The 25,648-nt window shown below is 33.8% G+C and overlaps 1 protein-coding gene across 5 annotated transcripts; it reads left to right on the forward strand.

The window, feature by feature from the left end:
• Positions 1–261: 261 nt before the first annotated feature.
• LOC125053412 (cytochrome P450 6k1-like) lies at positions 262–25,506 on the forward strand. Of its 5 annotated transcripts, none has more exons than XM_047654770.1 (11): positions 262–1,377; positions 1,821–1,860; positions 2,587–2,746; positions 3,476–3,679; positions 19,433–19,582; positions 20,140–20,324; positions 21,040–21,194; positions 21,329–21,447; positions 21,708–21,807; positions 24,719–24,967; positions 25,269–25,506. In XM_047654770.1, exons 3-11 carry the CDS (start codon positions 2,588–2,590, stop codon positions 25,442–25,444), a joined length of 1,497 nt encoding a protein of 498 aa, XP_047510726.1. In that variant the 5' UTR covers positions 262–1,377; positions 1,821–1,860; position 2,587; the 3' UTR covers positions 25,445–25,506. The 5 variants fall into 5 exon arrangements, with proteins under 5 accessions (XP_047510726.1, XP_047510724.1, XP_047510725.1 ...); XM_047654768.1 differs by lacking the exons at positions 19,433–19,582; positions 20,140–20,324; positions 21,040–21,194; ... (2 more) ...; positions 24,719–24,967; positions 25,269–25,506 and adding exons at positions 4,093–4,242; positions 4,584–4,768; positions 6,815–6,969; ... (2 more) ...; positions 8,154–8,402; positions 8,647–9,070 and having other exon boundaries at positions 277–1,377; XM_047654769.1 differs by lacking the exons at positions 1,821–1,860; positions 19,433–19,582; positions 20,140–20,324; ... (3 more) ...; positions 24,719–24,967; positions 25,269–25,506 and adding exons at positions 4,093–4,242; positions 4,584–4,768; positions 6,815–6,969; ... (2 more) ...; positions 8,154–8,402; positions 8,647–9,070 and having other exon boundaries at positions 277–1,377.
• The last annotated feature ends 142 nt before the right edge of the window (positions 25,507–25,648 follow it).

Here is a 25,648-nt window from a genome sequence, read left to right on the forward strand (position 1 = left end):
GGTGTTTTGGCTAACTGCTGAATTTGAAAACTCACTAAATCCTTTCAGTTATTTTAGTCTATCTAAAGGCCGATTTACATTATCTTAGTGTTTAGGAGAGTGCTTAAGTACAACTTGAAAGGCAAGTTCTTTAGCGTAGCGTTTACTAAAGCAAGTAGCGTTTACATGTTTCAACTAAAGTACTATCCTAAAGCACTCACCTAAACACTAAGATAATGTAAATCGGCCTTAAGTGGCCATTTTTGACCCAGTTCTGATTAACCGACGACGAGATAGTGCGGCCACGGATATACTGGTGGTCCGAAGGCGTTACATCCTCCGACAGGACCCTCGTCCTGGGCACAGCATGAGATGGAATCGTGAACGTGACATCCACAATCGATTCACCATTTCGGGTATTGCGTAGGGCTCGGAAATGATGACAATGTTGATATTCCACTGCGCCAGACTCTGGTACAATAGGTTTTCATAACGTCCATACGCGCATTGTTACGCGGAGGCTTTATTCTTTATAGGTGGCGAGAGGCGCCTGGGTACCCTAACGCTTAGAGCTGTGCAACTTTTGCCACCCAGCCTGTGCTCAGCTTTTCTATCGGCCTCGTCGCACAGTAGATCCAAGCATCCGCAAGGAAATATTATTTAAATAATACTTAACTAACAAGATTTTAATAATTTATAATAATATCTGGATTTTGTTTTTATTACAATGATTGAATGATAAGCTAAGCAAGATATCGAATTTTTGTTAGATAAATATTGATAAAAACTTTACTTGTAATTGACAGAGGCCATTTGAATATCGGATACAAGATAATGAATAAAAGTGTCTGGCCGTGCTAGATATAAGTATTTACCACGTTTCGTGTCATGGAATGTTGAGAGTTGTCGACGAAAATATTTTAAAGGTGCCGTGCAACGATCACCATTAGAGAAGTGACCGTTCTTAATCCATATCGGGCTAATAGAAATACATACATACAGTATTCTAAAAAATGCAGAAACAAACAAGGGGATTACTCGCGGATTATATGGATATACGGCAAGGTGACTAAATCCGTCCACAATGCTGGGTGGGTAAACTAGTCCGGGTTGTTACATAACACAATGTAGCAAATGTCAAAGATACCGTTTTTATTTTTTTATGATTAATTTCGGATTCAGATTCGAAACCCTCCAATAATAAATCAACAACAACATAATAAAGAAAACATTAAGAAACTCTACCCAAGCAAAACGTCAACACGGAGATCCCAACCTCCAGACACAAGAATATACATTGCTACCCTAAACGTATTAACACTAAGATCAGCTGAAAGCTTATCGGAATTGTCAATAGCATTACAAAATACTAACTGGGATATTATCGGCATGAGTGAAGTGAGAAGAATGGGAGAAACAGTACTACTGTAGCTAACACACGAAATGGCAATTCCTTTTTTGAGATGCCACTGGAAAAAAGAGTACTTCAAGATGTTGTTATTGGATAATCGTAGAAAATTAATTGAAATAGGGTTAATTGACCCAACCTTTTAATGAAATTTCGTCCTTTAGATTAGACTGATATCCAGATTAAGCATTCTGATAAACGAGCTACGTCAGGATATCTTGCTCCCCCCACACTTTGAAATGCATTTTCCTGTAGTTAAAAACTAACGAATTTATAAATCGATAATATATCAAATTAATTGAAAATATAATCTAAATATTTAATATATATATATAAAAAAAGCAATGACGCCTCAGACAATTCTATATATAGGTACATAACATGTATTATATAAGTAGATTTCAAACATAATTTTTAAGTAATCACATTTCAGTGGTGACACGGTAAACATTGGTGGGAATAAAATTTGAAATGTATGTATTAAATAATTTTACTAGTGTAACAACAACAATGCATTGATTGTTAATGGAGAGCTTAAAAGTAATTTATAATTATTGTTGTGATAGTTGATCATTTCTATTATATTAATAATAAAACATTTCGGATTCAAAAATTCACAGATTGAGCTGATTTTATTTAGTCGTATATTGATGGTAACATTAAATACAATATGATTAGAACAAAACTAAAATTATTTAGTGGTATGGATTAACTAATTATAATTGTATGGTTAATGTTTATTACTGGTTAATTATTACCGCGTAAATGATTATTGTAATATAGTTGAATCATTTTTTTTCCAGTGAAAAACCTTTTTGAGTTTTCGATAAATTTATGGTGATATTATATTATAGTGTTCAGCGGGTTATATTTTTATAACTATAGGTATATGAGTACCAATACAGGCAGACAGTGGGATGACCCAAGACTCAACACATTTCTAAGCGTTTCGGAAATGTATAAAATTATGTAATGAGTTACGAAATCAGTGAGCAGTGTTGGCCTAGTGGCTTCAACGTGCGACTCTCATGCCCGAGGTTGTAGGTTCGATCCCCGGCTGTGCACCAATGGACTTTCTTTCTATGTGCGCATTTAACATTCGCTCGAACGGTGAAGGAAAACAATCATGATCAAAGTAATTTAGCCTAGAGTATTATTAATAAAATCACATGTAATATATTTCTGTTTATTTGTTATAGAATGATTGGTGTGCTTATAAGCGCAATAGTGGTGTGTCTAGTGACATGGGTATACCTGCGTTGGAGAAGCGTGAAACAATATTGGGCAGAGCGTGGAGTACCATTTCTACCACCACATCCAATATGGGGAAGCTTGACATTCTTACTTAAAAAGAACACGGTAAGCATACCCATAAGATGTCGCTTTTAGCATAGTTGTAACTGAAAGTATTACGTGAATTGCTGCCATTCTAGAAAGTCTCGCCAAGTTACGTGCCCATACAAGTGATCTCATTGATAAACTTTCGGTTAGCCCCTACGACTTTAATAAATATTTGTATATCCACGCCTTTTTCCCGAAGGGATAGGCATAGACCACGGATCTCCATTAGCTACTATCGTACGTTACCGTCGGGGTAAGTACCCCCCTGTGTACGGCCAGTCGAGCCTCACTTGAGATTTGTTGGCTACACATAAGGATATGCAACACTATATTTACTCTATTCCCAGCATTTACTCGTCTTTCTATATTATCGTCATACTTTAAATAAAATATTAATCAGAGCGACATCCTTGTCGCGTCGAACACGTTTGGACGCGCACTGCGGCAGCCGGCGCGTGAGGGAGTTCTCGCGCTCCCGCGCGCTACCTCGTCCCGCGATTGTCCTCCAAACTGTTACGTAGTGATGGGCGCACGCATCAAATAGTGCTGCAACACATACCTCATTCAAAAACCATAGAATTTAGTATTTTCTTTTATTGACATAACTTTTAGACAGAAAAACACTCAAATCCGGTAACACGGTTTTTTTTTTTAAAAGTTGATACAGGATATATCAACTTTCATCCTCTTATCAATAAATGTTGAATTATATGTTTCTGCGTATTTATGTATTTGTTTTTTATTCAGGGCACGTGGATGATCGAAATGTATCAGCGTTTCCCTAAAGCACCCGTCGTCGGGATCTGGCTGTACTGGAGACCAGCTCTGATCATCAACTCACCGGAATTGGCGAAACGGATCCTCCTGAAGGACAACTATGTGTTCAGGGATAGGTTTTTGAGCGGTGGAAAGCACGATCCCATTGGCTCGCTTAACTTATTGACAACCAATGTCAGTATATGTATTCTACTATTATTATAAGGCTTAAACGTACGAGCTAGTACTTTTTTCTACTACCGTTATAGTAACTATTTTTTTTGTGTGTACACAAAAAATAGATTTCCATTTTTGTTATAAAATTGATGGTATAACACGCCTTGACACACCGCGTCTGTTTATCTGAATGAACATAAGGAACTCAAAAAATTACTGAATTGATTTTTGTACGGTTTTAATTGTCTTTTGAGTTATATATTATCCTATATGATATAAAACTATTATTGTTTAAGAGGCCGCAAAAAATCTTGCTACAATAACGAAATCCACACGAACGATGCCACGGCCGGTATCTGCTTGAAATATAAAAATGACGAATCTACCTTATTACGTACAATTGAAAATATAATCGATAAAATCGTTTTTAGGACCCTTTATGGGCGGTAGTTCGTCGTCGGCTTACATCAATTTTTACTGGATCGAAATTAAGAGCTCTACAACCTTTAGTCGACACAAAGTGCAGTCAATTGATAACTCGGATCAAAAACACCGAAGATTACAGCAAACTCAATTTGAGAGTAAGTAACAACAGTGTGTAATATAGTCAATAGGTAGATATTAAAAACTGCATTTACTTTGAAGCATTGCTTCGTTGTTATCTATATTATTTATCTATTTAATATTGCAATTGGGACTGTAGACGTCATGAAGTACCATATCAGTTGAGATTTTAGGAATTATCAACGTTATGAATATACGTGAAATCACAGACCACTGTTTCACTTCTTTCCACAGCTGAATAAATGATTTAATTAGAAATAATAATATTTAACTAAAAGTTCATAGAATCTAAATCAAAATTATTACAATACTAACCAAACAACTATGGGTGGCTCTAATAATATTTGTATATTAACAGCATTTGTTTGTGGACTACAACACGGATGTCTTTGGAACAGCTGCGTTTGGCGTTGAGACACACGCTCTACGCACCGGAGAGGATCCAATGAGAACTGTTACAGAGGCTTTTATGAATTTTGATTGGTTAAGAGGCCTGGGCTGGAGCAGCATTTTCTTCTTCCCACAGATGTCTAAAATTTTCAAGTAAATCTATTATACTTAAAATAACACACAGTATGGTATAATTAGCTAGCTTAATTTCTATTACTCTGACAACTTACGTCTGATATAGGTGTTGTTTCCATTCTATAATTCCTTCACCGTCGAATCCGAAACAAGCATTATTCCGCTGGGAATCAAACCACATCTGGGTTTAGTGCGTGTATTTAAATTTTTTACAAATTTATGACTTTACTTTTTTAAAATTACAATTGACTAGGAAATCAGTTATGCTCATATAGTATTATATATTGGACTCTTAAGTTTATATCCAAAAAGCAAGAAAAAATTAGATTCTGCCTCATACTATATAAAAGAAGACTTCTCTCCCAATGTTCTCAATAAACGAAAAGAATTACAAATTGAAGTTAACAAAGAAAGAGAAAAAGGAAAATTGGTGATCCTTCAATATGACAAAATAGTGATGTTGAACAAACCAACCTAATCAATTCTAATACCCAGAAAGGACAAAAATAAGAGAATTTCATCAAAATCTCCTGAACCGTCGAAAACCACCAATAAATAAGACGTTTAAACCGAAAATTACCAAACAAAAGCATCTAATTCATATCTCTCTCCAAAGTCCACCAAAACTCAATCCTATTTTTCGCTATCAACACAATGACAATTACCACATATTTATAGCACTTTCAGTCCTAAATTTAGTCTTTGTAGACGCACATATTTCAATAATTCAAGCCTATTTTCCTACTAGCTATGCTAACGATACAGAGACGTCGTTAGTTTATGACCAACTCCAACACACTATTGAAAAAAGCAACAAAATTGTTATTCTTGTGGGACTTCAACTATCGGTCAGCAGCAAAAAAGTGACGAACGCATTATAGGTCAATATTGTTATGGTACAAGGTATAAAAGAGTAGAAAGTCTTGTTCATTTTGCCCAACAAAATAATTTTACCTTTATTAATAGCATTTTTTTTAAAGATACTAAAAAATATGTAAATGGCTTTCCCCCAAAAAGATTAGAGAAATACAAAACATTAATTTACTGAAGTGATATGTAATCTTAATGATCCAAGTGATCACAACTTCATTAGAAGCACTTTCTCATTGGGAATAATAAAACTGCATAGGGCTGATTATAGTGCGAATAAAACTTTTTTATCCAGAATATGTAATGAAAAGGTTTTTCTCAAAAGTTTAGAAAATTCAATCTACAATACATCAGTTTTAATATTTGGGTTGACGTCGAGACTTAAATTAACAAATAATTTTAAAAAGTTTAAATTCAGCAAAAACCATAAAAACTCAGCCATGACGTATTATCTCAGATAATACAAGAAATACGTTTAATAGAAGGAGCAAATTGCACCATAAAAAACCATTGTCAAGAGGTTAAAAGGAAGAGTTTAGCCTTCTTCATAAATCTGTTCACTATTAAAATATTAATTTCACTGTTCAATATTAAAAGGAAATATGAAGCACATAGACCACAGACTCTGGAAAAACTTAAAATGGTAGTAAACCTTAATGAATGAATACTCTTAAAACATGAACACCAAGCATTAAATAAAATCAAATTGACAAAAAAGAGTTCTGTTAGCCAAGCAATAGGATTAGAATTAAACAAAAATAATATCAAATCTACTTCAAAATTCTGTACAAATTAATGGATACCCCATAGAATATGTGCAACAATACATCTACTTGGGTAAGAAAATATCTTTTAAAAAATCACGGCAGCATGACGAAGTCGACAGGCGAACAAGGATGCGATGGAACAAATTCTGGGGATACAAAGAATCACTGTAGGCAGAGATACCAATATACTTAAAGTAAAAAGTCTTATACACGTGTATATCGTAGAGCGGGCAAGAAGAACTGGCAACAAACTTTCCGCCACTCTTTTTAATCGCTAAGTTTTGAGTCATACAAATTGTTTGAACTGGAGCAAATCAATACCAAGGATAAGGATCATTTAAATATTCGTCAAATTTATAAAAAGCTTTATTGATTCATTTACGTTTCTATGAACGGTCGCTGTAATACGAGATTTTTCCTTTTTTAGGTTTACGTTATTCCCAAAATGGTCGACTGAATACTTTAAAAACATATTTGCTATTGTAGTCGAACAGCGGAAAGACAATATTATCAAAGACCCTAAGGACCTGGTAGACGCTTTACTGAAAATGAAGCGAGACGGCCCAGTAATAGATGGAGTAGGTGAGTCAATACAGTTGCAATAATTGTGTTATGATAATATAGTTGCATGTTCCCTTTCTGTCCAAATAAGAAATAAGTAGCATACAAATGTTAATAGAAAATTATCATTGACTGTGATATTGTGTCTTTCAGAAATCACTGACGATGTAATCGTATCAAATGCTGCAATAATGCTTCTAGGAGGATTTGAAACATCAGGTTCTGCACTCACTTTTACGTTGTACCATTTGGCACATGAGCCAGAAATTCAAGTAAGTGCCAAATGCCCAAAGGTGTCTTTTTGCAATCTATAATCGCCTATTATGTTATTCGAATCGTGGTAATCAAATGAGTATGGGAATTGGATAAATGCGGTGTCTTTGACTATTTTATAGCCCATTTTGGGCGGAAATACCTACCCTATATCAGCCAATCATATATATATTCATACTTCTTTAGACATTGAAGTTTAATATATTTTTAATTTCAGCAAAAAATATATGACGAAGTCTCAAAAGTTATAGGTGAAGATGGAAAATTTGATATAACGAAACTCATGGAATTAACTTACCTAAATGCAGTCGTCAAAGGTAACTTGAAAATTTTTATTTATAATATATCTTGATTCAGAAATACAATATTCAATCAGAAAAAATAATAATATATCTATATAATAAAGCTATCAGAGTCTTCTGTATCTCTTTCGGGATCTTGTTTTTATAATAGGATCTTCTGCCTTCTTCATGTGTCAATCGTGCTTAGGCACGTCCACTTATTTACAGGCAGGCCATTCTCACGATGTACGAGCGAGTGTTAAATACACAGCTGGGGTTCGAACCTTCGACCTCATGGATGAGAATCGCATGCTTAATCCACTAGGGTAACACTAAATATCTTTAAACCTAACACTGCTCTCAATCAAAAGTTACCCTTTAATTAACCAAACTTAAGAAGAGTTTTGTATTATTAATGCTGTGTTGTAATCGACGATCTGAATTGAAGATACTTTTTAGTCAACCAGGTTCCAATTTTATATTTAACGTTTCAAACAAAAAAATATTTTGCGCAATTTATTTTCATAATTGTATTATTTTGCAAGTTGCAATCGAATCAACTGATATTGGTTTGTTAACAGACTATATATTGCTTTCACTTTGCACTGTATAAGTGGCGATAGCTCATTAGTTTTCTTAATATTCTTTCAGAGACACTGCGTCTCTACTCCCCAATGGGTTGGCTCGATAGAGTAGCGTCTCAAGACTACCAAATTGATGAAAAATTAACAATAAAGAAGGGTACACCAGTCTATGTAAACGCTATCGGCATGCAATATGACCCCGACTACTTTCCAGAACCATTAAAATACGACCCAGAAAGGTTTATGCCAGGAAATGAAAAGGATATTAAACCATTTACATATTTACCATTTGGCGAAGGACCCAGAATCTGCATAGGTAATTTTATTCAATTATTTAGGACAAAATAAAACAGAACAATGTTTTAACAAAACTGTGTACATAGAAAGGTTTTTTATATTAATCGTTTCGGGTGTAATCGTTAATCCCAAAAATAATTTAATTTAAAAAAAAATTCAATCAGGTTTTTTTCAAAGTTTACCTACCTATATTTTTATTTTACTGTCGGTACTATATAACGTATAAATATACCACTCATATAAATGGAAAATGTATCTTTCAGGAATGAGGTTTGGATTAATATCCGTTCGTCATGCAATATCGAATTTGATAATGAAATACAAATTCGAACCAATACCAGGAGCGCCGAAGCCTTCAGAAGTGGAATTCGAGAAGAAGGGTCTTTTATTGGTCCCTGGACAACATATGGCCATTAATTTTATACCTAGAGACGTCTAAAACATTTTGCACATCATCCTCCACCACCACCACCATCTTAAGGGAGCAAAGTATTCCGATCTGATTTACACGTATATATATATATATATATAAAATATATAAGCAGCCGCAAGGAAACATTATTTAAATAAAACTTAAGTGTACTAATGCTAACCATAGTTACAGGATACATAAAAGTCACTTTAATAACACATGAATTAAAATATTTTGAACTTATATCGCGTCGTTATGAGTATTACAAATATGTACCTACATTTTTTTTTAAATTTAAATAAATAATATCTGGATTTTGTTTTTATCACGATGACTGGCGATTTTTTATGAAAATATTTGTTTGCAAAATTCCGTCAGCTAAGCATGATATTGAATTTTTGATAGATAAATATTGATAAAAACTTAACCTACACTAGAGGTTATGTTATTATCGGGTACACTACAATGGATAAAAGTGTCTGGCCGTGCTAAACAAAAGTATATATGACGTTGCGTGCCATGGAACGTTAAGGAAAATATTTTGCAGATGCCGCGCAACGATCAGCTAATGCTGATCTACTCTACACTACTCTAATGAGAAGTGAACATTCTTAATACATTTCGGGCCAATAGAACTACATACATACAACATACAAAAGAAGAGACAACAAGGGGATGACTAGCGGAATATACGCATATACGCCACGGTAACTAAATCCGTTCCAAAATGCAGTGTGGGTAAAGTAGGCTGGGTTATTATATAACACAATGTAGCAAACGACACAGCTTTTGTTATTTTATTAATTTCGGATTCTTAAAAAGACTTAAGAAATGATATCAGCTAAGTAGTGATAATGTATAAATAAACGGCTTAACGTAAACTCATGACTCCCATAAGTCAGAATCGAATTCATTTATGACTTATGGAAGTTAGACTTAGCGCTAAGTATAGTTTTTGAATCTCATTCTTGGTTAGAATCCCGTGTAAAAAACGTTGAGATACACAAAAGTTAACTACACCTAATGAATGTATGCATTTACATATTATGCTAATTCAAAGCAAACACACGGAAATCAAACATGACACATTTTATTTATTTATTAAATACATAGTGTGAGACCGGTATAAGGCAAGTTCCAGAGTTGCGTCGATTGGTTTATCTCCAATTGGCTAAGCTACAACAAGAGGTCGAAGTTTTGAAGATAACTCAACCGTCCATTGTCAACTTAGATACTATTATAAATGAAATAGAGAATTTTCTACAAATTCAAACTTAATGACGTGGAATAAGTGATACATGTATCTTATGTTCCATAATAAACATCCTTTTTTTTTTGAAAGAAGCTCAGTTGCAATGTAATTTTTTTCTTTATTCCGGAATTAAAATGTTCCCCAGAGGAAAGGTTAATGATAAAGCCAAAATCCAATACCGATCCCTGACCCAAAGATAGTTCATGTATTTCGCTTAGGAATAGCAGTACCCGTTAATTCCTCACGGCCACGTCCGATAAAAGTTTCGAAAATAAACGCGTCTCTACCGATATTTAAAAAAAAAGAGAAGAATCGGTAAACCCGTACCAAAGAGATCAGCTGGTAAATCTGCGAGACGAAATTGCTTTGAGGATCGATATGGATGAAAAAGATCTCACTATAATATAAGCTAACAACATACCAAAAATACTTAAAATAACCCAGCGTTACCTCATATAATATAACTGAACTTAAGATTTTATACACTAACTTTGTGTCCATAACGGCAAAATTCGATACTTTCCTTATTGAAGTTCAAGCGCTATGGCTAGATGTTGAGTGTATACTGTTCCCCATCCTGAACTATGCAAGAATCTAACCAAGTGCTTTTTGAAATAATCGATAAAGCGTCAGAATACGGTAATTATTGTGATTTGTAAAGAGAATTAGTGGTATTGTTCAATACACAAACAAAATGTATAACACTTAACCCTTAATTGGGCGCTAGAAAGTTGCATAAGCGGTCGCGTGGGGTGCTTAGCACCCCAGAATTAGGAAATAAAATAAAATACGAAATACATGCAAAATCACACTTGTATTAATTAGAACATTTTAACTTACATATTAATCAACTTTTAAACATATTTTTAATATAATCAACTTATTTTTTGAATATGAAAAATATTTTTTACAAATCCTAGTTTTAATCGTTGCAATTTTTACAGACTATATTCATATGGTCATTGCACACATGTTTATGGCATTTAAAACATTCAGTCTTTGTTTTCCTGTCCTTACTTCTTGGACATACATGGCACCTTTTGTATGATTGCGATCGGCCTGCTTCAGAAATAGATTCTTGGTCCTGAATTTCATGTTGTCTTTTTAGTCGTTTTTGCAGTGGTCGTGGTAGTGTGGGTATGCTGACTCTTGATATTTGGTGAGGTTTGACTAAATCAACAGCCAGTAGCTTTATTAATAGTCTTCGGGATATATTGGAGTCAATTTTAGATTTGTATATTACATAGGAATTGATACCTGTGATATTGAAAATATGAAAAAATATCACCATCGGCCATCTTTTGGTACGTCTTCCTACATTATAAGTGGCGCACATTTGGTCGTTCGTATCAACTCCCCCTTTCGTTTTATTATAAAAATGAATAATTTCGGGCTTTCTTTTCTCACCCTCAACATTATCATCGTGATGCATTGTCGATAAAAGCAGAACTGCTTTTCTTGGTTTCGGCACATATGAGCACAAAGTCATATCTTTTTGGAAACCAAATATGCTAGAAGTCGTCTCTCGTTTTTTTCCGGTAAGAAACACTTTGGTATTTCGGGCTTGTTTTTTCTGTGTGCCCACCATGGTAAGCGTATGTTCATCTAAAAGCGATTTGGTCAGTGGGACACTAGTGAACCAGTTGTCCATGGTAACATTTCTTCCAGTGCCGGAAATAGGTTCTATCAATCGTTTTACTAGACTTTTGGTATCAGAGGGTAGTTTGAATGGTCCATCAGGTTGCACTCAGGTTGCACATAAAATTAACAACTATTTACTTACTCGGAATTTAGACCACACAAACAGTCACCTGGGGTGTCGTGCACCCCAAACACACTCTCCGAGCCTAACTGTCCACAACCGAGCGCCGCTCGCAACTGAATCATGTACGTTTTACGTGTTTACGAAGCTACCTAGAAGAGCAGCGCGCTAAATTCAAATTTTAAAAAGTTGTGCGCCTGAGAACCCGCTCTGGGGTGTATGACACCCCACGCGACCAATTAAGGGTTAAGGGAATCGATTAACCTGTGAGTGATTCATAAAGTGGACGTGTAATGTACAACATTTTCAGCTTATTAAAATCTAATCATACAGCTACATTAGTAACCGATGCGACTTTTTACTCCATAGTTCGGAGAACAAATCCACGAGTAAAAGATAAAAGAAATAATAAAACTGGTGGCATCACTGTAAGGGAAATAGTCCATTGAAAAGTTACATTTGGGGTTGCGTTTTTTAGAGGACGCAATTTTATTTATGGAACATGTAGGGGGGGTCAATACAAGCTTAACTCCAAGTTTGTGGGGTTGGCGTGCTTGTCCCCCGGCCGCCATCTTGGATAAAGGGGTCCAAAAACCATGTTTTTGGCTATATCTCCTGAACTATCCATCGTACATAAAACTTGCAAAGACACATTTTGTAGCAAATCGCTGTGTCTACGATTATGTCCATGTAACTTTTTATCATAAATCCAAAAAGTTATAAATAAAAAAGTGATAGCTAGCTACCATTCTAATAACTGATTGATAATATAATTATGTCGAAGATTACCATATCAGCAAGTTGTCTGTGGAATAGGCCTACTAGGAATACCAATAAGTAAAATTGTAGGAATAAAAAAAAAATAAAAAAAAATATATTTGGAAAATTTGTTTAAAATAAACGAGAGATCTTAAAAGTAAGGTAAAACTGCTGTTTTGATCGGCTTGTCATGAGCATTGACGCACCTAGTCAACTTTAGAAATAGAAAATATTTTCACTTTTTTTACTTATAACTTTTTAAATTTTGGATTTATGATAAAAAGTTACATAAACATAATTGTAGGCACATTGCGATTTGCTACAAAATGTGTCTTTACAAGTTAAGTGTAGGATGGATAGTTTAGGAGATATAGCCAAAAACGTGGTTTTTGGACCCCTTTTTCCAAGATGGCGGCCGTGGGACAAGGGTGGCGACCCCACAAACTTGGTTTTAGCTTTACACTGACCCCCCCTACACATCAAAAAAATAAAATTGCGTCCTCTAAAAAACGCAAGGTTAGGCCTAAAAAATGTAACATTTCAATGGACTAAAACGGCTGTTCAATTTAGGTCTTTGTAAAAATTAAAATTTTTAATAACCTTGATATATATTTCCAAAAAGTTTTCCGTTTGTTCCTAAATATTTTATTAGTGCTGTGTTCAAATAGGATTTGACTAACAAAATTAGCGTCTAAAACGCTAATATTGTGATAATAAGTTAAGTCAAAGTCAAAGTCAGTTAGGTTGAAAAATTCTAATTTCTGTTTGCTTTTACGAAATATCCCGCCTTTAAGCTTGTGACAATGAGTGTTTTGTGTATCATACATATAAAGTACTACTTTATGTATATATAATAATAATACTAATAGACTTGTGCCAATAGTTTAAAATCACTACATACTTAACTTTATAACCTACACTTCTTATTGGAAGCCATAACCCTACACCTTTGTAACAATATGCTGAGTCGCAGTGTAGTGTAGTGATACATATATAGTATCATATATGTTAATCCTGCTTAGTATATAAGATGTGACCGTTTTATACTTAAGAGATTATAAAGCCAACCAGTGAACGAGATACATCTTTTCATTTCTCCCCAACGCCCATCCTTACAGCAGAGGCTTTGCCTTGCAAGAAGAGTCTTACGTTAGGCTAGCGCTAAAGGAATTGAAAGCTTCTATAGAATTATGTGCTCAATTACCATTAGGGAGGGAGGATAATGAAAGAGAGCTGTTGGAAGTGTTAGAGGCCATGGACTCATCCTGAAGTATGACTTGCTGAAAAGTCAATTACCTAGACAAGCTTGATGGCTTTGGCTTAGAATATGATAGTGCCTTGAAACGTATTTCTAATCTTGAAAAGGAATTGTATTTGGCAAATCAACATATCATAAAGCTTGATGAAGCCGCACACCAAAAGTTAAAGACTTTAACACAAGACCATTTTAAAGACTTAGTTTGCAATCATTCACTTTCAGAATCCAATTCCTCTGCAGCATATACAAATATTAAAGGATGTAGTATAAAATGAAAAAAAAAGTACATTAAAATCAATAAATTTATAACTAAAACACAAAATTTATTTAAAAAGCACAACATGGTATTAGATAATACAAAATTAATGAAGGAAAATAACAACAAACAATGCCAGTAATGCTGAACTATTAATTATGTGGCCATGATCGAAAATAAGATCAAAGGGTATTCCCATTAACTAGATCAGCTCTCCAAAAAGGTTGTTGTCGAATTTAAATAGGAACAAACCTATAACAAAAACCTTAAACAGGCGGTTCTTGAAAGGAGAAAGGTAAACTTACTCGCTATTATTAAAGGGCTTTTTGGTGGGTGTACGGTAAACAGGCAAGAAATAATAGATCGCTCACGAAACATTGTGATAACTCTGATATCACCGAAACACCGTGATGCGGTCCTATCCACAGCTCATAGATATAACAAAGCTAATCGATCTGAGAGGCTCAACACGTGAGATTTGGGTATACTAGGAGAAATAAAACCTATTTATGTTGTTGAAAACCTAACACTTGAAGGTAGAGCTATTTATAATGAAGCTAGGAGAGCCGCTAAAGCACTTAACTATAAATTTGTTTGGATAGGAATATTTATATGAGAAAAAACGAAAAATAATAATAAATAGTCTATATAAAATTGAAAAACTTTCTTAGGATTAAGCTTACAGTAAATAATAGCATTACGTTATATTTTAGTTTGGCGAGAAAAATCAGGATGAATTCCCCAACCTTTTAACTCCTGTCCTCAGAAGGACGCGTTTTGGCCAAAACTCACCAATATCCGGATTGAGCATTCGTATAAACGGGCTACGTCTGGATATCCATAGTTGTACCCTCATACTTTGAAATCAATTTTGTTGTAGTTAAAAAGTAACTTATATATACAAAAAATATAAACTTAAATATTAAAAGCCCTTACTTAATAATATACCGGCAATATAAACCGGCAATTATTAAAATTATTTCAAAATAACAATTACTAAAAGTTGCGGGCACCGCGGCACAGTTAATATTACCTCTGTTATTTATTTAAATTAAAAATATAATAAGTGCATAAAAAGTTTAATCACGGAAACAATGATATTTTAAGCAACAGTTTTACACAATAAATTGTGAACAATCAATACAGTGTATTATACAGCGATTAGTTAGTCGTTATCGATCAATTTGCTACCTAATATGCTACGTTGGACATTTCTCGTTTTAAACATCAGAATAATAATTGTTTCAAAAACAGACAAAGTTTAGTGATGTGACTTTTAAGTCTAATGCTAATTAAGTCTTGTGCTAATCAAGTACTTTCAAATAAAACCCTAACACTGTTTTGGATAAATCGTAATTAATATGAATTAGTTGATTAGCACTTTTAACTAGTTGTTAGGAACATCGTACACATTTTTGTTTGTGGATCGAAACCTGGCGTACACTAACTACGAAACGAAGTTTACTTTTTATTTTATACCTGTAAACAACAATGGAATACCAATTTCAGATGTTATTTGAGAAAATGAGAATTGAAATTAAGGAACAGAATACAAGATTGGATGAATCGTTAACAAACAGAATAATTAATAAAATTGATGAGAACTTAAAACCTATCTTAGTAGAAAATTAAAACCTAAAATTAAAAGAAAAAGAAATCTAACATTTAAGAAGAGAAAAAAATTAAAATAATTTAATCATTTTTCACTTGAAAGAGGAGGGACGTACAAATTTACTGAATTTACGTAAGCTGGAATGGTCAAGGTTAGGAGTAAACATCACTGGCGAAAATTTAAGCCATCTTCGGTTGCAGATGGCATTGTTTAATTACTGAAAAGCATAAAGACTAACAATACATTCTTCAGTCCCTACAGGACACAAGTAGAGAGTGTGGACTGGAAATGAACTGAAATGGCTTTAAAAAAATTAAAAGACAAATGGCATAAAATACAGTATAACCGTCAACAGTACAAATATAAGTAACCAGTTTACCTAGGCCAAAATATATCATTTTAAATCAGAAAGAAGACTATATCCTTCGAGGAGAGAAGAATTATAAAACCCTGGAGTTGATATTGGTCACACAAGCACATTTACAAGTCTCAAATGAGTTTATCACTGAAGAAAAAAGTACTGGACTCTTTTGTGACACCTACACTTCTGTACAGCTGCCAATCATGGCCTATCACAGCTGAAATAATAAAGAAAATACAAACATTTCAACGATCAGCCGAAAGGAGCATGTTAGGCTTGAATCTGAGTAACAGGATAAAATGTACAACAATACGAAATGAAACAAAAATAATAGAATGGTGTACCGCCTGAAATGGCGATGGAGCAAGAGAGTGCTGCACTGGAACCCGCGCGACCGCGCGTCGGCCGCTGGAGTGCCCGCGCCGGTGTTGGGCGAATGACATCAACACCGTCGCCGGGGTCACCTGACCGCGCCTGGCCCATGGCAGACACGAGTGGAACCGGCTGGAGGAGGCCTATGTCCAACGGTGGACAAACCAAAACCTGACAAGGAAATGATGATTCCTAAATGTTAAAGTTATTTTTTTCAATTCAAAATCAATGAAACTTCTAATCTATCATAATTAAGTTTTGGAAGTAAAGGCTATTATTAGATATCAATTATTATTACTGCTAGACTTATTAATATCACAATAACAAACAATCACATTTTAGCACTGTACCCTTAATTCTCTTCTATGTGTTTTATTAATTTAAATCGACTCGCGAAGCACTGACGCAGCAGAAATATATAATAAATAATATGCTTAACATGCAATATATAAGCCGATTTCTAACACAATTTTTAAGTAATCATATTACAGTGGTGACACGGTTAACATTGGTGGAAATAATATTTGAAATGTATGTACCTATTAATTAATAATGTTACTAAAAGTTTAGTTTAACAACAACAATTGATTGACTGTTAGTGGAGAGCTTTAGAGATTCATCACAATTTTTGGTGGTAGTTGAATGACTAATTTCTATTATATTAATAATAAAACATTTCGGATACAAAAATCCATAGATCTGGTTATATTAACTAACTGTTATATAATTTTTCACGAAACATAAATGCGATATTGTCATTGTATTTCCATTGAGCTGATTTTAGTAAGTATTTTTTAGTTTATTGATAGTATCATTAAATATTATATGTTTCGGAAAGTATAATTAAAATACTTCTTCCTTTATTGGTATGGATTCACTAATTATAATTGTATAGGAAGGAAGGTGCAAGCTTAACGAAAATTCAAGTGCGATTATATGCGACTGATTTATTGAAAACAAGCCGTATGTTTAATGTTTTTTGTTAATTATTACCGCGTCAGTTGAATCATTTTTATTTCCAGTGAAAAACCTTTTTGAGCTTTCCATAAGTTTATGTTAAAATCAGTAACATTAAAACTTCAATGTCAGTTATGACCTGGTCTAAAAATTTGTCCAAGAGTATTAATAAAAGCACTTAATGTACTTCTGTTTATTTGTTATAGAATGATTGGTGTGCTTATAAGCGCAATAGTGGTGTGTTTAGTGTCATGGGTGTACCTGCGATGGAGAAGGGTAAAACAATATTGGGCAGAGCGTGGAGTACCATTTCTGCCTCCACATCCTATATTTGGAAGCTTGACATTCTTACTTAAAAAGAACCCGGTAAGGATACTCGATGTCTATAAGTTGTGGCTTTTAGCTTAGTTGTAACTAAAAGTACTACGTGAACTGCCCCTCACTACTCTAAAAAGTCTCGCCAAGTTACGTGCCGACACAAGTGATCTTATTGCTAAACTTACTTAATTAAAGTTTATATATTCACGCTTTTACCCGAAGGGTAGGTAGAGACCAGGGATCTCTATTAGCTACGAAACAGTCACTAACTGGAAAAGGAATGTCTTTCTAAACTCGTCTTTCTATATTATCATATATTATTGTCGTTTGTGTGCGCACTGTTGCTGCCGGCACGTGAGATTCCCCCGTGAGTTTCCGCTCTCCGAACTGCCCTGCGATTCTGTAACTCACACAGCGGTTTTTGCATCGGCGGTCGCTCTGAAATCAGTCGTGAAGCAGTCATTTTATGATTTGGCACTAACCAAAACTACATAGACACCCAACCGTACCAACAACGGCTTAAGAAATCTAATATGACTTTAACTCGAACGACTAGCTCTTATAGTATTGTATTTTATCCCTTTTAGGATAAAAGCCTCTCCTGCTTTTTTTTCCATTTCTCTTTTTTTTCTGATTTTTCTCAATGTTCAGATCTAAGTGTCTTGTTTTGGATGATAGGAATATTACGTTGAAAGTGCATAATTTTAATTGTTATGACGTGGAGCGCCTTTTTTCATTTATATTATTGATCCTCCTCGTTTTTCATATGTAATGGTGGGTGCTGGTCGCTTTCCCCACGGGGACCAGCCGGATTGGGGAGATTTTTGTTAACGTGGTTATTGTTATTGTTGTATTTTCTTTGTACCCATTTGTATCGATCGTTAAATATTGAATTTTATGTTTCACTATATTTAAAGTACGAAGTCCCGTAATTATTTTGACAGATTCACTTATTTATTATTATATTTCTGAATATACAGAAATAGGGAGGTGATCGGGCTTGTAAATGCCGGTTACATAATCACATAGGGTTTGAATGCACGATCTGACTTGATAACCACATAACCTGTAGACTATGGATTAATCGAGATTTTCATTCAGGGAACGTGGATGATCGAAATGTATCAACGTTTCCCTAAAGCACCTGTCATCGGGATCTGGCTGTACTGGAGACCAGCTCTGATCATCAATTCACCGGAATTGGCGAAACGGATCCTCCTGAAGGACAACTATGTGTTCAGGGATAGGTTTTTAAGCGGTGGAAAGCACGATCCCATTGGTTCGCTTAACATTTTGACAACAAATGTAAGTGGGTAAATAACTATATATTCTACAATTACCTTTATTTATAGGCTTGAAGGTTTGACCTAGTATTTTTCTTCCTTTTGGGTATAGTAATTTAATTTTTTGACCGAAGTGTATACAGGAAAAAAAGATATATTTCAATTCTTGTTATTAAATGGATGGTATAACACGCCTAGACATACCTAATGAACTCAAAAAAGCTACTAAATTGAATTATGTATGGTTTTAATTGATAGAGTATTCTAAGTAAATATATACGATGATATATAACTATTATTGTTGAAGAGGTCGCAAAAAATTTTGCTACAACAATTAAATCCACTCGGACGATGCTGCGGCCGGAATCTGGTTGAATTATAAATATAAGACGTTAGACGATACTCCTACATTAAACACAAAAATATAATCGAGAGATACGTTTTTAGGATCCTTTATGGGCGGTAGTTCGTCGTCGGATTACATCAATTTTCACTGGATCTAAATTAAGAGCTTTACAACCTTTAGTCGACACAAAGTCAAGCCAGTTAATAACCCGGATCAAAAACACCGAAGATTACAGCAAACTCAATTTGAGAGTAAGTATAAGTTAGATAGTAAAAACTGCATTTAATTTGAAGAATTTCTTCGTTGTGCTTTTATAATATTGAATGTTGCAATTGGGACTGTAGCCATTATCAAGTAATCCGTTGAGATTTTTCTTCTTCTTCCCATCCGGTGCACTCTTGACAGAGCGGTCGTGATGAGGGAAGTAGTTGTAGGGGCAGATGTGATGCGCTTCACGACGTTTTGCCATCGTTGAGATTTTAGTTGTTATCAAACAAATTCCGGTTAATTTAATTGTTTTTCACGTATCTTCTTAATCGAGGTTGAGACTATATCTTCATGACCCGTAGATTTTCAATGAAAATGTCTCTTACTCCCGTTAGTAAATCCAAAATAAATTCGACGTATTCAGTAATTTTAAAGACTCGATTTATGTGAAATGACATACCAATGTTTCACTACTCTCCAAAACTGAATTATTGGTTTAGAAAAGATATTTAAATGCCACTTCATAGAAACTTAATGAAAATTGTTTCAAAATTAACCAAAACAACTATAGATGTGTCTTACAATATTTGTGTATTAACAGCATTTGTTTGCGGACTACGCCACGGATGTCTTTGGAACAGCTGCGTTTGGCGTTGAGACACACGCTGTACGCACCGGAGAGGATCCAATGAGAGCTATTACAGAGGCTTTTATGACTTTTGATTGGTTAAGAGGCCTGGGCTGGAGCAGCATTTTCTTCTTCCCAGAGATGACTAAAATCTTCAAGTAAACCTATTACACTTAAAATAACACACCGTATAGTAATTCATATTTGTAACTACCTTCGAGATGTCTCAATTCGCACTATTATTACTCGGATTTCAAAAGAGTGCATTTACAGTAGTGTTGTTGTGAAATCTAACTTCTTTATCTAATATATAAAATTCTCGTGTCGCGGTGTTTGTAGTTAAACTCTTCCGAAACGGCTCGACCGATTCTCATGAAATTTTGTGTGCATATTGGGTATGTCTGAGAATCGGACAACATCTATTTTTCATCCCCCTAAATGTTAAGGGTAGTCCACCCCTATTTTTTTAATTTTAATTTTAGATAAAAAAAAATATTTTTATTTTTTTATGATACAGCATTAAAAAATACATACAACCCCAAATTTTCACCCCTCTACGATCAACCCCCTATTTTTTATTATAAATGATAAACATGGCAAAACGACGTTTGCCGGGTCAGCTAGTTGGATATAAAATTCTGACTATAATTTCTTCATCGTCGAATCTGAAACAAACATTGTTCCGCTGGTAATCAATCCACGTCTAGGTTTAGTGCGTGTATTAACATATCAAAATTTAGGGCAATAAAAAATGAATGAGACTTCACTTTTTTTAAATTTCAATTCACTTAAAACAGCATTTCCGTTTTATGTAGTTTCTATTTTAGTTTTCTTCGAACGGTCGCTTGAATACGAGATTTTTCCTTATTTCAGATTTACGTTGTTCCCAAAATGGTCGACAGAGTACTTTAAAAAAATATTTGCTATTGTCGTTGAACAGCGAAAAGACAAGGTCATAAAAGACCCTAAGGACCTGGTAGACGCTTTACTGAAAATGAAGCAAGATGGCCCAGTAATAGATGGAGTAGGTGAGTCCATGTTGTTGTAATTGTGTTATGTCATGTTCGCTTTATGCCCAAATAACGAAGAAAGAAGAAGAAATAGCACATAAATGCTAATAGAAAATTATCATTGACTGTGTGTGCGAAATTGTGTCTTTCAGAAATCACTGACGATGTAGTCGTCTCAAATGCGGCAACAATGCTTCTAGGAGGGTTTGAAACATCAGGTTCTGCACTCACTTTTACGTTGTACCATTTGGCATATGAGCCCGAAATTCAAGTAAGTGTCAAACGCCCAAATATATCCTTTTTACAATCTATAATAGCCTATTGTATTTATCGAATCATGATAATCAAATGAGTTTGGGAATCGGATAAATGGGATGCCTTCGACTATTTAATGGGCCATTTTGAGCAGAAATACAAGCCCTATAGAAATACAGCTAATGCATAAGGATCACATAGGTTTATTCATCTTTCTTTAGACATTGAAGTTTGATATACCTCTTCGTACACTAAGTAAAAAAATTATAATTTCAGCAAAAAATATATGACGAAGTCTCAAAAGCTATAGGCGAAGATGGAAAGTTTGATGTATCGAAACTCATGGAATTAACGTATCTAAATGCAGTCGTCAAAGGTAACTTGAATTATTTTATTTATAAATACTCATGAATCAGAAATAAAAAAATCAATCAGAACAATATTTCTATATAATTTGTTTTTTTATAATAGGATTTTCTGCTTTCTTTATGTATCATTCCTGCTGACACAGGCCGTCTACTTATTGGATCTAAACTCAATCGATAGACTCGGTCTCAGGTCGCCCGAGTCTATCGATCGAGTTTTCTTACGATGTACGAGCAAGTGTATTTAACACAGCCGGGGTTCGAACCTATAACTTCAGGGATGAGAATCGCACGCTTAATCCACTAGGCCAACATTATTTTCAATCAGAACAATAGCTACCCATTAATTTAAAATTAACAAATAATCCAAAATTAAGTACCTAGAGTATTTTTACTTTTAGTACGGGAGGTAGCAACGTTTGAAAAAAAAGAATTTTAGGTCAGCTGATTTTGTGATATGTCTTCCTTCTTGCACTTCCGGGTAGAGTCTGGGCAATCTGGCTGGCGGTAGCGGTTGCGTTCATTAGTGCGCATCCTATCTGTCCAGGTAATAATCCTGGATTTTAAAAGCATTTTAAGAAGCGTAATTTTTAATTTTTCGTTTTTAAATACGTCTACCTGACATACTTTTTTTATTGCCAGACATTTTTCACGTTGCTAACTATGTGCCAGACGCGATTTTAAGTTTTATTTTTATAAAAATTTCAAAGCATTTTAGAATGTCTGTAATTTTAATATTATGTTATTTAAATATAAGAAAAACTGAAAATGAATTTGCCAGACATTAATTCGGTTGTTAAGTCTTGAATTAAAATGATTAAGTATTGCAGTATGATGAAGCATTGCATTTTAAGAAGCGTAATTTTTGATTTTTCCTTTTTAAATACGTCTACCTGACATACTTTTTTTATTGCCAGACATTTTTCACGTTGCTAACTATGTGCCAGACGCGATTTTAAGTTTTATTTTTATAAAAATTTCAAAGCATTTTAGAATGTCTGTAATTTTAATATTATGTTATTTAAATATAAGAAAAACTGAAAATGAAATTGCCAGACATTAATTCGATTGTTAAGCCTTGAATTAAAATGAAAAATTATTGCAGTATGATGAAGCATTGCATTTTAAGAAGCGTAATTTTTAATTTTTCCTTTTTAAATACGTCTACCTGACATACTTTTTTTATTGCCAGACATTTTTCCCATTGCTAACTATGTGCCAGACGCGATTTTTAGTTTTTTTTTTATAAAAATTTCAAAGCATTTTAGAATGTCTGTAATTTTAATATTATGTTATTTAAATATAAGAAAAACTGAAAATGAATTTGCCAGACATTAATTCGATTGCTAAGCCTTGAATTAAAATGTAAAAGTCATGAAAAGTATTGCAGTAATAATGCTTGTAGTACGAGCATAAAAAGGAATATAAAATTAGATTAAAATTAACAATCGACACTTTATTTAAATTGTCCTAATTACTAAATGTAAGTTATGAATAATTAATATTAAGTTTTCAAGTTGTTTTAGCCTATAGTGACGTCACAAAAAAGAGGCATCTTCATAATCATCATCATCATCGTCGCTGTCTTTGTCGGTGTCATCCATATCATCTTCTTGGGAACTTTCGTTATCTTCTAAAACTCTATCAATTACCATCCTCAGTTGCAGATATTATTGTTCAAAGTAAGTGTTAAAATGCAATGCTTCATCATACTGCAATACTTTATCATTTTAATTCAAGACTTAACAATCGAATTAATGTCTGGCAAATTTATTTTCAGTTTTTCTTATATTTAAATAACATAATATTAAAATTACAGACATTCTAAAATGCTTTGAAATTTTTATAAAAATAAAACTTAAAATCGCATCTGGCACATAGTTAGCAACGTGAAAAATGTCTGGCAATAAAAAAAGTATGTCAGGTAGACGTATTTAAAAAGGAAAAATCAAAAATTACGCTTCTTGAAATGCAATGCTTCATCATACTGCAATACTTAATCATTTTAATTCAAGACTTAACAACCGAATTAATGTCTGGCAAATTCATTTTCAGTTCTTCTTATATTTAAATAACATAATATTAAAATTACAGACATTCTAAAATGCTTTGAAATTTTTATAAAAATAAAACTTAAAATCGCGTCTGGCACATAGTTAGCAACGTGAAAAATGTCTGGCAATAAAAAAAGTATGTCAGGTAGACGTATTTAAAAAGGAAAAATCAAAAATTACGCTTCTTAAAATGCAATGCTTCATCATACTGCAATACTTAATCATTTTAATTCAAGACTTAACAACCGAATTAATGTCTGGCAAATTCATTTTCGGTTTTTCTTATATTTAAATAACATAATATTAAAATTACAGACATTCTAAAATGCTTTGAAATTTTTATAAAAATAAAACTTAAAATCGCGTCTGGCACATAGTTAGCAACGTGAAAAATGTCTGGCAATAAAAAAAGTATGTCAGGTAGACGTATTTAAAAACGAAAAATTAAAAATTACGCTTCTTAAAATGCTTTTAAAATCCAGGATTATTACCTGGACAGATAGGATGCGCACTAATGAACGCAACCGCTACCGCCAGCCAGATTGCCCAGACTCTAACCGGAAGTGCAAGAAGGAAGACATATCACAAAATCAGCTGACCTGAAATTCTTTCTCGAAAACGTTGCTACCTCCCGTACTATGTGTAGGTATATCGACGATGTGGTTCACCAGGTTCCAATTTTGTATTTAAAAATATTTTGCACAATTTATTTTCATAATTGTATTATTTTGCCAGGTGCAAACGAATCAACAATGATATTGGCACTTCGTTACAAAGTTTTGAAATAATTTTTATTCATAAACTATACAAAAGCTTTGCTCTGTATGAGTAAAGTAAAAGCTTATTAGTTTTCTTAATATTCTTTCAGAGACACTGCGGCTCTACTCCCCAATGGGTTGGCTCGATAGAGTAGCGTCACAAGACTACCAAATTGATGAAAAATTAACAATAAAGAAGGGCACACCAGTCTATGTAAACGCTATCGGCATGCAATATGACCCCGACTACTTTCCAGAACCATTAAAATACGATCCAGAAAGGTTTATGCCAGGAAATGAGAAAAATATTAAACCATTTACATATTTACCATTTGGCGAAGGACCCAGAATATGTATAGGTAATTATATACCATTATTTAGGACAAAATAAAACAAAACTGTGTACATAGGTACCTATTTATATAATAGCTATGGCATAATAAGACGTTGTCCATCAATTATTTTTATTATATATAAACTTTAGATTATTTTCTTCTTTTAATAATCGTTTCGGGTGTGATCGTTAATACAAAAAATATTTTAATTGTTATTTTGCAATCATGTTTTTTAAAAGGTTTACCTACCTATATTTTTATTTTACTACCGGTACTATAGAACGTGTAAATATAACCCCATATAAATGTAAAATTTATCTTTCAGGAATGAGATTCGGTTTAATATCCGTTCGTCACGCAATATCGAATTTGATAACGAAATACAAATTCGAACCAATACCAGGAGCGCCGAAGCCTACAGAAGTGGAGATTGAGAAGAAGGGTCTTTTCTTCGTCCCTGGACAACATATGCCTATTAATTTTATCCCTAGAGATGTCTAAAGACATTTAGCTTAATATATAGAAAAACCATACATTTTATTAAAATTGGATGTAAGCTTGAACCAGTTGTACCTTTTTTGTACCAATTTTGGATCCTTTAATAACTTTCTAAAGGGCAACGTACTCACGTACTAGATGTGTACACCGTTACAACACCTGCTGACTAGTTACCTGTCCCAAAAAAGTAAAACAGTAAAAATAGAC

The sequence above is a fragment of the Pieris napi genome, chromosome 10 (assembly GCF_905475465.1).
Source record: "Pieris napi chromosome 10, ilPieNapi1.2, whole genome shotgun sequence".
Taxonomy (NCBI): domain Eukaryota; kingdom Metazoa; phylum Arthropoda; class Insecta; order Lepidoptera; family Pieridae; genus Pieris; species Pieris napi.